The 16,046-nt window shown below is 58.6% G+C and overlaps 1 protein-coding gene across 3 annotated transcripts in view; it reads right to left on the reverse strand.

The window, feature by feature from the left end:
• Window positions 1-16,046, reverse strand: part of SLIT1 (slit guidance ligand 1) — a 60,664-nt gene that overhangs the window by 2,697 nt on the left and 41,921 nt on the right. For all 3 annotated transcript variants that reach the window (XR_013183451.1, XM_077182989.1, XM_077182990.1), the window contains exons 5-35: window positions 14,242-14,313; window positions 14,032-14,103; window positions 13,541-13,612; window positions 13,054-13,217; window positions 12,512-12,659; window positions 11,933-12,004; window positions 11,609-11,680; window positions 11,432-11,503; window positions 11,166-11,309; window positions 10,854-11,017; window positions 10,715-10,738; window positions 10,129-10,273; window positions 9,917-9,991; window positions 9,547-9,690; window positions 9,142-9,285; window positions 8,869-9,035; window positions 7,680-7,812; window positions 6,716-6,784; window positions 6,280-6,351; window positions 5,984-6,055; window positions 5,674-5,745; window positions 4,036-4,199; window positions 3,582-3,706; window positions 3,279-3,376; window positions 2,482-2,621; window positions 2,008-2,101; window positions 1,696-1,833; window positions 1,065-1,302; window positions 847-977; window positions 601-755; window positions 242-530 (exon numbers count right to left, since the gene is read on the reverse strand). Coding sequence is in view for 2 of the 3 variants with exons in the window: in XM_077182989.1 (XP_077039104.1) it covers window positions 242-530; window positions 601-755; window positions 847-977; window positions 1,065-1,302; window positions 1,696-1,833; window positions 2,008-2,101; window positions 2,482-2,621; window positions 3,279-3,376; window positions 3,582-3,706; window positions 4,036-4,199; window positions 5,674-5,745; window positions 5,984-6,055; window positions 6,280-6,351; window positions 6,716-6,784; window positions 7,680-7,812; window positions 8,869-9,035; window positions 9,142-9,285; window positions 9,547-9,690; window positions 9,917-9,991; window positions 10,129-10,273; window positions 10,715-10,738; window positions 10,854-11,017; window positions 11,166-11,309; window positions 11,432-11,503; window positions 11,609-11,680; window positions 11,933-12,004; window positions 12,512-12,659; window positions 13,054-13,217; window positions 13,541-13,612; window positions 14,032-14,103; window positions 14,242-14,313 (3,741 nt within the window). In the remaining variant the exon portion in view is untranslated. The remainder of the gene's footprint in view (window positions 1-241; window positions 531-600; window positions 756-846; window positions 978-1,064; window positions 1,303-1,695; window positions 1,834-2,007; window positions 2,102-2,481; window positions 2,622-3,278; window positions 3,377-3,581; window positions 3,707-4,035; window positions 4,200-5,673; window positions 5,746-5,983; window positions 6,056-6,279; window positions 6,352-6,715; window positions 6,785-7,679; window positions 7,813-8,868; window positions 9,036-9,141; window positions 9,286-9,546; window positions 9,691-9,916; window positions 9,992-10,128; window positions 10,274-10,714; window positions 10,739-10,853; window positions 11,018-11,165; window positions 11,310-11,431; window positions 11,504-11,608; window positions 11,681-11,932; window positions 12,005-12,511; window positions 12,660-13,053; window positions 13,218-13,540; window positions 13,613-14,031; window positions 14,104-14,241; window positions 14,314-16,046) is intronic.

Raw genomic sequence — 16,046 nt, forward strand, 5'->3', positions numbered from 1 at the left:
CTGCACCAGCACTGTACTGCGACTGGTACGGCACCACCTGGTACAGGACAGCCATCCCGGCACAGCACAGGTGTGGCTCTGGCATGGCACCAGCACAGACCAGCCTGACACAACTCAGTGCTAGTGGCACGGCAGGGCACAGTCATGACACGGCACCGCTGTGATGGCACGGGACTGGCACGACAGCACCAGGAAGCAGCCACAGGGCAGGGTGGGCAGCCAGTGGGGTGAGGGCACTCACTTGTGCCCCTGGCAGGGCCCGCCGCGGGGCTGGTCACAGTGGGGCCCGTCCCAGCCAGGCTCGCAGTGGCACACGGGGCCCTGGGCGCCCGAGGGCTGGCAGATGCCGTGCAGGCAGTAGAGCTTGCGGCAGGGCTCGCAGCCCGGCACCACCCCCGGCGTCATCCGCGTCTTGGTGAAGTCCTGCAGCTCGTTGTTGATGTAGAGGTTGCGGATGCATCCGTGGAAGCTGGTGCCATTGAGGAGCTGCCAGAGGCGGAAGGCAGCCGAGTTGACATCCACAGGCATTCCTGGGGAGAGCAGGACCATCAGCGCACCCGGATGCCCCCCATGCCCTCCATCACCTGGTCCCTGTCCTACCTCCTACGTAGAGGGGAGCCTCACTGTTCAGTGTGTAGTGCTTGCCCGAGTTGTCCATGGTCATGGGGCTGCCACCGTCGATGGACAGGTTCACCATCTGGTCGAAGGTCACCAGCTCCACGGTGTGGAACTGCCCGTCATTGATGGTCTCAGCACTGGCAGGGATGGCTGGGTCACCGAGGATGCCCCCAGGCCAAAGCAATAGGGGTGGACGTCCCCAGTGAGTGGAGAAGGGGTGCCAGGTACCTGTAGATGGCCGAGCTGGGGTGGGTGCCAGGGTCATAGCTGACCCTCACATGGCCCTGGTACAGCTCCACAGCCATGTGGTCGCTGTCACCATTGTACAGCAGGATGCCATTGCCTTCAGCTGTGGAGACCTGCCAGAGAGAGAGGTGGGAGCCCACATCCCTGGGGCAGACCCCCAGTGCCATCCCTCAATGCCCCCACGCCCCCCCAGCCCTCACCTGAAGGGTGATATTGGCCCGGGGCCAGTCTTGCAGGTCAGTGAATTGCAGGTACGTGTCACGGTCCACAAAGTTGACGCTCAGCAGCTTCTCACATTTGGGGCCACCAAAGCCAGGCAGGCACTGGCACAGGGCACGGGCACCCCGCTCCACACACGGGGCCCCGTTCTGGCATTCAGCTCGCTCACAGAGGCCAGGCTGGCCAGCGGTGTGGGGCGGCATCTCGCAGAGCTGGCCACTGTGGGGCCAAGGGTGCTGCTGGGCTGGGGGCTGGGAAAGAGCCCTACACCCTGCCCAATGCCCCACAGGGCTCTGACAGCACACCCCTGATTTGGGTCCCTGGGGAGGCTCTCCCAGAAACTGGCAGAGGGATGCCTGAATGCTGAGCTGTGCCCTGGGGTCCCTCCTCAAGGATGCTGGCTCCCCCCAGCCTCCACCCCCAGAGACACACACTCCCAGCTTCACTCCTTCCTCTCACACTGAGGATGGATGGATGGATGGATGGATGGATGGATGGATGGATGGATGGATGGATGGATGGATGGACTTGGTATCCAGGACTTGTCCCTTCTGCACAGTGACACATAACCATGCCCAGTACCCCAGGTGTCCCAGGTGTTCCTGGTGGTACCTGTAGCCCTCGGTGCAGAGGCAGGAGTAGCCATTCACCTCATCCAGGCAGCGGGCGTTGTTCTGGCACCGGTGGTCCTGGCAGTCGTCGAAGTCCTCGCTGCAGTTGCTCCCCACATAGCCAGGTGCACACTCACACCTGGGGCAGGCAGGGGGCTCAAGGCTGCCCCTTCCTTCCCCCTTGCACCAGTGGGTGCCTGCTCCTCCCCTTGTAACCTCCCTTCTCCATGCCCCCTCACTGCAGTCCCCAAAAAGCAAATCTACCCACCCCCAGACAAGCCAGGAAAAGTGGTTTGGAGAGGAGGGGGCTCACCTGGGCCCCTGGCTGGTGGAGATGCAGGTGGAGTCATGCTGGCAGGGGTTGAGCTCATCTGAGCAGAAATTGGGTGGCTGCTCACAGAATTCCCCTGCAAGGCAGAAGAGGGGGTACCCACAGCTCCAGGACCAGAGGAGTAGCCCCAGTCCCCATGGAGCAGAGGGGACCCCTGGGAGACTCAGCTCAAGACAGGGAGCTGCCAAGCCCACAGCTTTCACCCCATGGGCACAGGGTTCTCCTCCCCCGGTGGCAGCTCCTGCCTGACCAGGCACTGAGGGCATCCCAGGGTGTGGGGGGTCAGCTGGGTGTACCCAAACTCAAGACAGCTGAGCCCAGCCAGAGCCCATGGCAATGGGCCTTGAGGCAGCAGGCAGAGGAGCTATTCAGCCCTCATGGGTGGGTAGAATCACTGGGCACATTCCCATGCCAGGTCTGTGCCATTTGGGGATGGCTGGCCCGCATTCCAGGTACCTGTGTAGTGGGCAGGACAAAGGCAGGTGTAGTTGGCGGCACTGGGCACACAAGAGCCCCCATTCTCGCAGCTGTGCTCCTTGCAGGGGTCGCTGGTGGTGTGGCAGCTCGGGCCCTCGAAGCCCACTGGGCACAGGCACCTGCCACAGGGCCAGGGCAGTGTCAAGGAGGAAAATGAAACAGAACTTTTTGGGGTGGCTGCCCCAAAAACAACCAGCACGGGACCTTGGCAAAGAGCTGGGTTTGGTGTCCTCCTGTCAAACACTGGGCACAGGGGTGGGTGGCAGCACAGCCTGCCTGAGGATGCTGTGTTGCCACGACAACAGGCTGAGAGGCCTCTCAGCACAGGGAGGGGCTGCACAGCCCAGCTCCTCACCCCCAGCCTGCCAACTATTTTCAGCTCCTAATTGCAGCCTGATTCCCAGAATGGCCTAAAGCATTCAGAGCAGTGAGGGTTGTGTGAGGGTAAGGCAACCCCACAGGGAGGAGCAGTGACTCCAGGACCACAGCAACCAGTACCAGTCCCAAACCCCTCTAGCTCCCCCTGCCTTGTGTGGTGATGGTACCCTCCTCTCCCCTACTGACCTCCACCTAGGAGCCTTCTGGGCTGGGAGGCAAGGGAAAGTGGAGTCAGACAACACTAGCTGGAGCTCCCATGCAAATGCAATATCCCAGCTAGATGCCCAAGCGAGCATGCAGGAGGTGAAGGAAGTATCAGAACCTCTCTCCATGGGAGGCCAGGGTCCCATGCTACTGCCCAAACACCCACCTTTCTTGGGTTCCTGTCCAGCACTCACCTGAACCCAGCTCCTTCCCCCTCCTGAGGCTGGCAGGTCCCCCCGTTGGCACAGGGGTTGGAGGAGCAGCCACCGAGTGGCACCTCGCAGTCACGGCCCTGGGGAAGGAGGGAAAGGTGGGAGCAAGGAGGTGCCACAGCAGCTGCCCAGCTCTGCCCATCCTGCTCAGCTGGGTGCTGTGGCACACAGGGAGGGTAGGTGGTCCCACAGGCAGCAAGCCCCAGGGGCATGGCAGAGGCTCTGCTCCCCTGCCCTCGGCAGGGACATGTCCCCATGCGCTGGGGACCCCTGGGAGCAGGGTACCTTGTAGCCACTGGGACAGGCGCAGCGGTAGGAGCCAAGGGGGTCATTGTGGCAGGTGCCCTGGTTCTGACAGGGGCTGGAGAGGCAGGGGTTGCACTTGGCCTGGATGCTCAGGGGAGGTGGGCCTGTAGGAGGGGAGGCACAGAGATGACCATCAGTGTGAGAAGTGATCAGAACATGTCCTTTTGTGGGCACCAGTGGGGGGACAGAGCCTCTGGTGTTGCTGGGAGCAGAGCCTGTACAAGGGGCTTTGCACCAAGCAATGGGACAGCCACAGGTTTGCTCAGTCACCAGGGAAGTGCCACCAGTCAGGTAAGAGGATGGAAGCAACCTGGTCCCCCTCCTCCACAAGGCAACTCAACAGCTGAAATCTTGGAGCCACCCAGACTCACAAAGCATTGCTCTGCTGGGTGCCCATGGGAGGGTATGGAGAGACAGCATGGGCACCTCTCACCTTGGCACTCAAATTTCTTGGCAGGGGTGGTGAGCAGCAGCTTCCCTTCCATGTCGGGGGGCCCAGCACAGCGGGCAATGCCAGGCTCCTTGTAGCCCGTCTTGACCCAGCTGGAGAGCCAGCGCAGGTTGCAGCTGCAGTACAGGGGGTTGGCCCCGATGGCTCTGCACGAGGAGAGGGGCAAAATTGCACCTGGTGCCACACAGAGGGAACTGGGCACAATTCTCACTTGACTGGGCTGCCACATGACTGGCAAACCAGCGCTCCTCCATCTCTGGATGCACCAGAAGTGCTGCCCACAATGGGAGGACTGGGACACACACAGCCCCACAATGCTGTCCAGTTAGACCACTCTGCTGCCAGACCCACAGCCCATGCAGTGCTCCGTGCTCTGCCCTGGGGCTCTCTATTGCCCACAAAAAAATTCTTGGCCCTCTCCAGTCCCTCTCCAGTACACAGGCAAAGCTGCCTGGGGCCAGCAAACTGGGCTAAGTATCCTGAGGCCATGCAGAAACAACAGAGCCTGCATGGGAGCTGCAGGGTCAGCCTGGGCTCTGCTGCACAAGCCTGCAGGACAGAGACACAGGAGTGGGCTGGTGGGAATGCGCAATGGGTCATGGCCAGAGTTTGTGCAGACAACACTGAGGGAAAGCAAGGAACTGCTCTGGGAAAGGAGAAGGAGGATGGAGGATTGCTCTGCACCACAGCAGAGAAGGGTACAGAAGCAGTGGATGATGTGGCAGGTGGAGGGCCTGGATGTCTCTTTGAACCCTCCTTGACTGCAAGGGTCAGCAGTGATGGAGGGCCGGTGTTACAAACATATGTGACAAAAGAAGGAGGTGGCAGCCCAGAGGTGAGGCAGCAGGGACAGCAGATCTGCTGGGACTAACCTGGTCCTACAGTACCCACAGCACCAGCTGTGACACAGCTCAGCCTGTGGGAACTGGCAGTGCCAGCTGTCTGCAGTGAAGGCAGCACAGCCAAGGGAAATTGGAGCAGAGCAAGCAGTGTTTGTCCCCAAAAAACAAGGAGGCTATGACTGGGGATCAAACTGCTCTTTGCAGAGTGAAGGAACAGCCTGAGATGCCCAGGATGCCAGGAGCAGGCAGATGGGAACAGCTTAGTTAAGAGACAGGGAGGGAACTAAAAAGACACTGTGAGCAAAGTTAAACCCTGGCCCCGGGTGGTGGGTACAGGGCAGAGCTCCTGGGGTGCAGACCCACTCAAAGAGAGGCTGAAACACCACCACTGGCAGGAGAATACCTGATGCTAACAACACTCTGGTGTGTGTCAGAGCAGCCCCTGCCAACCCACAGCTGTGAGACTACTTTGCATGGCTTTACCTACATTCTGGGGGACCCCAGAGATCTCGTGGGTTGGGGAAGGACCCCACACCACATCCACCTAAGACCACAGGGACATCCCAGCAGCACTGGGAGACGCAGCTGCACATCTGGATCTGAGCATGGGCAGCAGGTCACAGCACTATCCAAGAAATCATGTTGCAGGTACCAGCCCAGAGAAGAGGCAAGAAGGCAGCTCACCCCCCAGGGAAGCCAAGCTCAGCCCTGTAGTTTTTAAAGATCTATGGAGCCTGCATCCAGCCCTGAGCCCTGAGGAGTGGGAGGAGATACTCACAGGTGGGACAGGGAGGTGACATCTGCAAAGATGCCCTCAGGGAGGCTGGAAATGTCGTTGCCATGGAGGGACCTGCAGAGAACAGAAGGTCCTGCAATGCCCAGGGCTCCAAGGAGGGCAGCAAGGACTGTGGCCCCACCACATTGTCACTGTTGCAAAAGCACCGTCTGCTCTGAGAGCAGATGAACCTTCCTGTGCTCGCCCTGCCCACTTGCATGCACCCAGCTCCAGGTGGGCACAGGGGACACAGGGACATGGGCAGCAGCAGGGAAGGGCCCAGTAGGGCTGTGGGCTGAGGTCAGGTACTCACAGCAGCCGCAGGGAGCGGAGGCCCTCGAAGGCCAGTGGAGGGATGCACTGCAGGGAGTTGTAGCTGAGGATCCTGTGGGAGGGAAGCAGGCAGCACAGCCATGTGTGGTGTAAGAAACACGCCCTGGGCTACACATTGCCCCTGCTGAGCTCCATCTCAAAGCACAGCTTCACCCAGGCAGAGGGTGAAGGAGACCGTGGTGTCCCCAGCACCCCCCAGTCTTCAGAGTCCCCTAAAACAGCCCACACAACTCAGCTGGGCTGCGGCCCTGTGTGGCACTGCAGGACCTCACTTACAGGGTGGTGAGCTGGCTCATGTTGGTGAAGGAGGAGTTGCTCAAGGAGCTGATCTTGTTGTTGCTCAGATCACTGGAAAACAGAAACCCCAGGGCTTGGAGCCAGCAGGGCCCTGCCCCCTCCTACTGCTCCCCAGCCTGCTCAGCTGCAATGGGGTGCAAACAGCAGCAGGGCTGTCACACAGGGTGATGGCAGCAATGCCGCTTGTCCCCCCTCTGTTCCATGCCTGGCACCAGGTGGTGACCAGCCAGAGGCTGAGCATTGCTGCCAGTCAGTTGTGTTCCAGAGCAGAGGGGGGACACAGAGGGATGTCAGGGGTCCCCGCACACTGCCAGACCCCTCCTCAGGATCACACACCATGGAGACAGCCCCTGCCCTCACCCACAAGTTCCAGCAGTGCCTCCAGCTACCTGGGCTCCTGCTCCTGGCTACTTACACAAGCTGCAGATACTTGAAGGTGGAGAGCTGCCCTGGGACCTGAGTGAACTGGTTTCCATCCAGGTAGCTGCAAGGGAGAACAAAAGCACCTCGGGGTGACTGAGAAGCAGGAGATCCCTCCCTCTTCCCCCTCTTTCTCCTGTGACCACCACAAACTTCAGGCTGCAAGAAGCATCTCCAGCATGACCTCCCTCCTGCACCCAGGGCCCAAGGGGCTCTGAGGGGACTCCTGGGCTGGCAGGGGAGCTGGTGTGTCAGTGTAAGAGCACACCTGGGTTTGCAGGCATGTCCCTGGGGACACACTCCCAGCAGCCCACGTGTGCAAGCACAGCCAGTGCTGCATTTACACATCCGATGGGAGCGTGGGAGGCTGTAATGCTCCCAAGGCATGTGTGAGAACGTGAGAGATGGAGCAGGATGCAGAGAGAGGAGGAGTGTGCAAGACAGTGGAGGGGGCTGCGGGGGTGCTGTGCATATATATGTGTGCCCAACCAGTGCCTGCACCCCCTGCACACAGGACTTGCTGCCATCCCTCATCCCACATGGGCACAGAGCCCCTTTCACAGCAGTGGGCATCACGGAGCCTGCACATCCAGCTCTGGCACGCACATCTGAGCTTCCGGGCTGCATGGGGACCACAGCTGCAGGGGGTTGTCCCTCACTGTCCCCTCCCGAGGGCCAAAGACAAGAGTCTCAGCTGCTGCGTGACAACACCTCTTGCACAATACCCTTGACTGCCCCAAATCGTCAGAGAGACTCTTGCTGAGCCACTTGCTGGTGTTGGGGCTGGACAGGATACCTTGGATGGGTCAGGTCCTACCCCCACTACCAGGCCAGGATGGGGGTGTGAGGAGGAGCCCAGGAGTCTCTGCCCTGCAACCCCACAGCAGAGGCCCCTTGCCCAGAGCTGTAAAGTTGATGGAGGGTTAGAGGGAGAGCTTGGGTACTTGCCCACTACTCACAGCTCTGTGACATTCTTGGGGATCCCCTTGGGCAGGGCCTTGAGGTGCTTGTTGCTGCAGCGGACAACCGTGTCGAGGCAGGTGCATTCCTGTGGGCACTGTGGCCGGGGGATGCAGGTGGTCTCCTCCTTACCTGCACCAGGCATGGAAAGCCACAAAGTCACCTGGGTCCAGCCCTTGGGTATTGTGTAAGGCCAGATTCAAAGCCTTGTGCCAGCCTAGGATGGCTCCCCTCCCATGCCAACCATCCTACTCCACCCCCAAAGCAGGGTGTTGCAGGCAATATCAGTCAGGAATTAGCAGTGCAGGAATTACTCCTGCACCCAGAAATCACCTACCCCACTGGTGTGGATACGACCAGCCAGCTCAAGGCTGCTCAAATTTTCACCATTTTCATGCAAAATGCAGTCACAGGTACAACACAGATAAGGGCACAGAAGAAGGGGCTCAGCCCTGCAAATCCTCCTGAAACATCCTCCTTCACCCATGTCCCAGACACAGGTTAGATGGAGCCTATGCTGAGCAGCCAGAGCAGCTGGCATTGCTCCCCTTCCCTGCCGTGATGCTGGAATCCTGCAGGAAAGGCACTCCTGGGACAACCGTATGCTATCTCGCACTGCTAGGAAAGGCGCAGGATGCAACCCTTCAGTCTTTGACGGGGTGGAGGAGGGAAAGCAGAAGAAAGGATGGTTTGTTTGTAAATATTTTCCAGAGGGCTCAAAAGCTGTTCTAAATTTAAAAAATATATATATAAAAAGAGGTTTTTCTCCCCACGCACACTCCCTGTCTGCTCCATCTGCCCACCGCCAGCTCCGATGCATGTGCAAGGCTGAGAAGGGAAGGAGCAGGATGAATCCCAGCGGGCTTTGCCTACACCTCTGCTTCTGTCAGCACCCAGGGCAGTGTTTGCCAGCATGTATATGACCCACCTACATATAAAAGCCTCAAGGTGCAGCGGGTGCAAACTCCTCTTCTGGCTTCAGAGTGGATATTTGAATGCCCAAGGGCTGAGTACCAGGAAGGGAAACTCTTGTATCATTACGGGAGGGCATTCGGCCCCCTGAGTGACTGCCTTGCCACAGGCACATCCTGGCAGCAAGGATGGTGCTGGGACAAGGAGCATGGTGTCATCCTGGGAGGAGCAACCTCGTCTCCCCTCATCCCTGGTGCTGCAGGGCCCATGAGTTACCTTCCTCACACCTGAAGTCAGGGAAAGCCACATCCTGGAGCGGGATCTGCCGGAGGAAGTCAGGGTTTTGGCACCGAGGGTTCCCTGTCACGATCTTCCTCTTGCGCAGCCAGTCCCCCAGCCAGGCCAGCTGGCAGTTGCAGTTGAAGGGGTTGGCGAGCAGGTTCCTGCACACGGGAGAGAGCACAAGGGCAGCACCTGAACAGCCACCAGGCAAGGGCACCTGCAGCAACGTGCACAGGCTAGGGGCATCCCCTGGGGCCCGGGACATACAATGTGGAGAGGGACTGCAGTGTGTCAAAGGCTCCTGGTGCAATTGTGCTGATCTGGTTGTCATACAGGGAGAGCAGGCGGACGTTGCGCAGCCCTGTGAAGCTGTCATTGTGGATGCAGCTGATGCGGTTGTTCCTCAGCATCCTGCAGAGGGAAGAGAACAAGGGCACCTACAACACAGGCAGGCACCACGGGGGAAACCCACCTTAGCAGTGCTCAGGCTGTGCCCACCTCAGTGCTGGGCAGCAGAATGAGCCTGAGCAAGTCCCTGAGCAGCAAAAACCTGCCCCACCCAGCACTGGATGCAGCCAGCTGGTGGGCAAGGCATCCTGGGCTGGCCCTGCAAGGATGCAAGGAGTAAGGATGTCCCCCCATCTGGGTGCTCATGGAGGAGAAGGGACTCACAGTGTCCTCAGCCCGTCCAGGCCCCTGAACATGCCACTGCGCACAGACTCCAGCTGGTTGACAGTGAGGTGCAGCTCATTGACAGAGGATGCCCCCTCAAATGCCCCATCCTCGATCTCTGACACCTTGTTGTTGCTGAGGTTGCTGTGAAGAGGGAAAAGCAGGCTGGGATGAGGGCTCTGCCTTGAGCTCATCCTGAACTCTGCCTCCCCCAGATCCCACTAAGCACCCCCTGATGCCAGTTGTTCAGAGGACTCTCAGGCTGGGACATGTCCTCCATCTCATGCCCCAGTCTGCCCTGGCATCAGGACCCCATGTGCCTTCCCAGCCCTCGGCACTCCTGACATGGCTGTGCCTCCCCAATACTCACATTTTCTTCAGATGTGGGAGTTTCTTGAAAATGCCAGTGGCCTCCAGGATGGAGATCTCATTGTTGTTCAGGCGCCTGGAGTGGGCAGCAGGGAAAAGAGCTCAGGAAATGCCTGCGAAGTACCTGGTACAGCCCAAACCCTGAGCCAAACCCCAGCGCCAGAAAGGTGCCTGCTGCAGGAAGGAAAGCAGAGTGAGAGAGGAGACTCTTACAGCTCCGCTGTGGACTGTGGGATGCGATCTGGGATCTTGGTGAGTTTCAGGTTGGAGCACTCGACCACACCAGATTCACAGCGGCATTTTGGGGGGCAGATCACGTCACTGTTGCATTCACTGTTCAGCTGGTAATCCTCTGTCCCTGTGTGATGGTGAAGGCAGCGTGGGCTCCCACAGGCAGAGGTACAGGGGACTGTGCCTCCCTCCTCTCCCTCTGATCCTCCCACATGCCCACCTGGTCTCATTTTCCTCCCTAGCTCCCTTCATTCCAGCCCTTGTGCACATATTAGTTTTCTCCATGCCCAAAGAAGTTTATCTACAAGGATATTTTTCCTGGGTACACGGGGCACTGCCCTGCCCACCACCCTCCTCCAAACAAAACTGGACCCTGGGGACACTTCTGCGCCCATCCAGGTAACGGCAGGATGGGAGATGCCACAACACATCCTGGTACCCAGTGGGAAATGAAGTATGGTTCTGCTGGGGCAGGCCACGGGTCTGTGGCACAACACCCCCGCAGTCAGCCTGGCTAAAAGGGCACCATGCACACACCCATGCACATGTGTGCAGCTCCTCTGCTCACCTGGGATGAAATACTGCTCTTTGGCTGAGGGAAAAAAAACAACACATCAGCCCTCTGAGCACACAGACACCAGGCTGGGACAGGGCTGGGGACAGCTGTGCTGCAGGATGCCTGTGACAGGGCTGGGGACAGCTCTCACCCGAGCAGCGGAACTTCTTGCTCTTGATCTGGCCGATGCGCTTGTTGGCCAAGCGCCGGGGGCTGGCACAGCGGGCTCCACTGGTCTCCACAGGGTTGGCACGCAGGAAATCTGCCAGCCACTTCAGGTTGCAGTCACAGATGAAAGGGTTCTGGGCCAGGTGCCTGTGCCAGGGACAGCGGGTGACACACCACCAGGAGCAGTGGGTGACACACTGCCAGGAGCAGGGGGTGATCAGCAGCTCCAGCCCTGGAGATGCTTTTCCCCCAGAGGCTCTCCTGCCTAGCCACGGGAGCTGGAGTGAACACTCACAGAGTCTGGATGGCCCGCAGGGAGGTGAACGTGCCTTTGGCCAGGCTCTGGATCTTGTTGTCATACAGTGAGAGCAGTGAGAGGTTCTGCAGATCCTGGAAGGCATCAGCCCGTACACAGTTGATCTTGTTGGCATTGAGAAGCCTGGCAGGGAGGGAGGGATGTGAGTCTGGGGACACCCCTTCACTGCACCATGGGTACTAGGGACCTCAGTCCTGCTTCCCTGTGTCCCTGAAAAGCATCCCACACAGCCATTGGTGCCTTACAGCAGCTGCAGGGCAAAAAGTCCTCCAAAGACACCCTTAGGGAGGTCCGTGATCTTGTTGCCATACAGCACCCTGGGAAAGAAAGGCTGGTGTGAGAGAGATGGAGGGAGTGGTGTGGGCCATGGTTAAGGGGTACAGCATCCACCCCATCCCACCCACACCAGTGTAGACACTTACAGGGAGTTCAGTGAGCGCAGCCCCTGGAAGGCGTCAGGGGCGATCTCCGAGATCTGGTTGTTGCTCAGGTCTCTGAAACCCAAAGGGAGAAGGTGGCCTGGTCCCCTCTTCTCTTGTCCCATGTCCTCATCCTTCTGCTTGTTCCAGTGGACCACCCCCAAGACCCAATATACAGAGCTGGGGTTATCCAAGACCCCCTCCCAGTGCTGCCATATGGGGCACCCGTGTCACAACAGGTGCCCCATGTCTGTCAGCTCTCAGCAGTGGCCAGCAGGGTGAAGGGTGCTGGGGTTCAGGGTGAGCTGGCACAGGCTGCACACTTACATCCTCCGCAGCTTCTTGTAGGGTGAGAAGGCTCCTGGGGGGATGGACTTGATGCCGTTGAGTTCCAGGCGTCTGCAAAGAGAATAGGGAGACATGAGGGCTCTAGGGCTTGGCAAACCCCAGAACCCCACTGACAGAGCTGGGCCTGCAGGACTCCTAAGGTTGCAGTAAGTTACCCCACAGGAGTGGAAATATTCTGCCCAGAGATAACTTGCATCCTGTAGCTGGGGCTTTCTCCATCAGGGAAAGGTGCCATGGGTGGGGAAACCATGGTGGCTGGGGTGGAGGAAGCACCTCTCCTCCCCAGCACCTTGGGTTTGGGGGTGCCTGCTGCCTCCCACATGCTTTCTGCACTGTCCCAGCAGGGGCTCTGCACCATAATTGGATTCCTCTAAGGAGATTATTTCTCTATTTACATTTTTAATGCAGCTAAATCCAGGGCTAAATCTGGGCAGAGGGAGAGAAGGGCAAGGAAGGCCTGCTAGCCTACGGAGTGGCTGAGCTGCAAGGATTGCTCCTGTGTTCCCAGTGCCTTGAGCCACCCAGAGCCCGGTGGTGATGGTGTGGGGCCATACTCACATCTCTGTCATGGTCTCGGGCAGGTTGGCGGGGATGGCCGTCAGCCCCTTGCCCCGGCAGTCCACAATGCCATTGCTGCAAGTGCACATGGCTGGGCAGGAGCCGGAGGACAAGCTGCAGAGCTGGGCATGTGCTGAGTCCGTTTGTCCTGCCAGGGAAGCAGCCAGCATTGGAATTGCAAAAAGCTGAGCCAGGCCAGTATGTGGCAGCAGCCTGAAGAAGGGATCCTGTGACAGCTCAGTATACAGGGACAGTTCATGGCACCCCTGAGTGGGTGCATAAGATCTTGGTGCACCCCAACCCCCTGCAAAAGCTCCAAAGGCACAGACTGATGTACTGTCACATGGATAGGGTGGCATTGTCCCCATATTGTCCCTTCACCAAGGACTGCGCTGACCTGAGATGAACCCACAACATGTGTTCTGAGGCTCTGAGCTGAGGCACATGGCAGGGAGTGGAGATGGGCTGCATTGGTGGCAGAAGCCTTGTCCCCCTGGCCCATGTCCCTGCCCTGGCACCCACCACCTCCTCTGCCCCCTCACCGGAGCAGCTGAACTCGTTCTTTTGGATCTCAGCCACGTTGAGGCCGCGAAGCTGGGCGGGAGCAGCACACTGGGTGAAGAGCCCGATGGTGGGGCGCTGGCGCAGCCACTGTGACAGCCAGGCCAGGTGGCAGTCGCAGAAGAGATGGTTGGAATGCAGGCGGCTGCGGGCAGATGGATGGAGCTGTCAGCAGACACAGGACAGCTCCTGCTCACCCCATTGCCCTCTGGATGCCCCAGCCTGGCTCGTCCCAAAGGCTGGGGGGATTCAGAGGGAGATACAGAGGGGCCAAAGAGCATCTGTGACAGTTGCCAAGGCCACCTTGCTTGGCAGTACTTGGGGATGCTCTGCAGGGGTGTCCCCTCCATTCCCTCACCATGGTGCCGTCCCAGCACTATTGAGACACCAGCACCAGCAGCAGAGCTGGAGACATCCCACTCTAGCCTAGGAGGCCACTCCCACCACCACCACGGCCCTGGCACTCACAATGTCCGCAACTTGGGCATGTGGTTGAAGCTGGACACAGGAATTGAAGTGATATTGTTGTTATTCAGAGTCCTGCAGGAAGACAAAGAAGGGCAAACAGGCAAAGAAAGTCAGGGCAGACAGGCTGTAAATAGGCACGTGAGATGGTCTAGGTGTCACTAATCCCTGGGAGCAACCTAGCACAGGGTGAATGGATGGAGAACTACAGGCTGGGGACAGCCCAAACCCCCAGCAGGACTTGCTGTCCTTCCCAGGCATCTCCTCTCCACAGCCAGTGGCACCCAGGTGGCCCTCAGGGGCAGGATCAAGCCCTGGAGCACAGCTCTGCAGCAGTTGTACCAAAACCCTGGTCAGCCCCTGCTCATGCCCAGGGAGAGATGGCATGCTGGGGATGTCCCTGCAGCACCTCAGTGAGGGGGGACACTCAAGGACACCCTCATCCTGCATGGGGTTGCAGACTGGAGGCTCCAGCCTTGTCCCCAGTCACTTACAGGACCTCCAGCCCCCGCAGGGCACGGAAAGCCCCATCCTCGATGCAGCTGATCTGGTTCTTGTCCAGTTGCCTGCAGGAGAAAGGGAAAAAAAGGGAGAATTGTTGGGACAGCCCAGGCAGGGAGCAATCAGTGCTCCTGATCTTCTGCTGCCTGCTGCCACTGGACATGACCCCAAACTCCCGCATGCCCAACACTGCCAGGACTCACAGGTTCTTGAGGTCGGTGGCCCCACGGAATGCTTTCCTGGGGATGGCCTGGATGAGGTTCTCACTCAGGTCCCTGCAGAAGAAAGAGGCAGGAAGGCAAATGGGCAGTGCCTGCAAAGTGTGATGTCCCGTGGGAGCAGGGCATCCACAGGCAGGGGCACGCCCTGGCACTCAGTGATCCCTCAGGGACTCTGACAAACTAATTTGGCTGAGGTCCTTGGCTGACCACTGTTCTGCTGGCTGTCCTGAGGCAAGTCTGACTCCATCCATGGTGGCTCAAAGTAACTGGGCCTCCCTGGGCACTGCAGTCCCTGGCTCTGACAAGCAGAGCTGACTGGCACAGCTCCGGGAAAACCCTCCATACTTAAATGCTCTCTGACTGCTATAATTACAGGTCCCTGCTGATTAACTGGTAATTACACTTAGTGGCTCCAGGAGGCATTCCCATGGAGCCTGACCTGCACTTCAGAGGGTACAAATAATCGGGTCATTATTTACTTCATCACTGTAGGGTACTGTCTGTGTAATCACCTGCTCTGTAATGCCAGGGCATGCCAAGCCAGCAAGGGCTCTGTGTTGCAGGGCTGGCAGCAGGTCAGATCCCCTATCATGCCTGGGCTGGCTTTTAAAGACTATGAAGACCACAAATCTCACTGCAAGCAGGGTCTGGGTAGACTGACTCAGCTGTGGGAAGACCTGATTGTTTTATTTATTCTCCATGGCTCCCAAATAGCCATTCCCTCTCCCACCCTCTAATAGTGAGCAGCTCCTCTGAAATTGGCTGGCAACTGCATTGCCTGCTCCCATCCTGGGGTGCCAGCATAGTCCTGCTCCAGCCACCCCTGGGGCAGGAGGTCAAGTTCCCATCTCCTTCCTGGCAGAGGCAAACTGAGGCACAACATAGCATTTTTCCTATACAAGTCCATGGATGAGTGAGGAGGAGGACCAGGGTATCCCACACAGATTAAATGTCCCCAGAATTACACAGGCCACACAGACACCTCATCCCCAGCCCCAAGAGGTGATTTAGGGTGTCCATAGATATCAGCACTTCACACATAGTGCTCACCAGCTCTCCTTCAACATAACAAAGCCTGTTTGCTATTGATATTCCACAGCTGGACTGGGTCAGGATGGAGGCACAGCATCCAATTTCCTCCCCATGCCCTCATTTCCTCCAAAAAGTGGGCTCAACAAATGGGCACAAGCTGCTTGCAAAACACCAGGAGGTCTCCAAATTGGGACTTCACCGCAGCTGAAAGCTTCACTAACACAATGAGAAAATGTCCCCAGAGGGAAGCACCAGCATTACGTGCACAGCTGCATGAGGAAAAGGAAAATGAAAGGACAGTGGGCTTGCCTAGCCCTCCAGTGGGATGCCTCACCACCAAGGAGATGCTATACAGTCCAGTGTGATGCACCAGCCCCTGCCCCCGCACAGTTCGTACATCACTCTGGGTCACTCCTGGGAAACAAACCCGGCTGGCAAAGCATCATTGCCGGAGCAGTGGAAGGGAGATGTCGCCCCAGGAACTGCCCAGGTTTCTGGAGAAGGACAAGCCCAGCTCCTCTGCGAGCAGCAGGCGCAGTTTCGCAGCAACCCACGTGGCGGCACTGCCAGGCTGCCCTGCTGTTCGTGCTGCCTGCGCCGCTGCCCTGACTGTGCCGGCTATTCCCAGAACTCCGCCCGACCCGCCCACGGGGGATCAGTTTCCCTCACCCTCTCCAAAGGGAAAGTCCAGCACTCCTTCAAATACAAACATCTTCTCCTCATACTATGCTGGGGATGTGATGAGTCTGGGGACC

This window comes from Agelaius phoeniceus, chromosome 9, assembly GCF_051311805.1.
Source record: "Agelaius phoeniceus isolate bAgePho1 chromosome 9, bAgePho1.hap1, whole genome shotgun sequence".
Taxonomy (NCBI): domain Eukaryota; kingdom Metazoa; phylum Chordata; class Aves; order Passeriformes; family Icteridae; genus Agelaius; species Agelaius phoeniceus.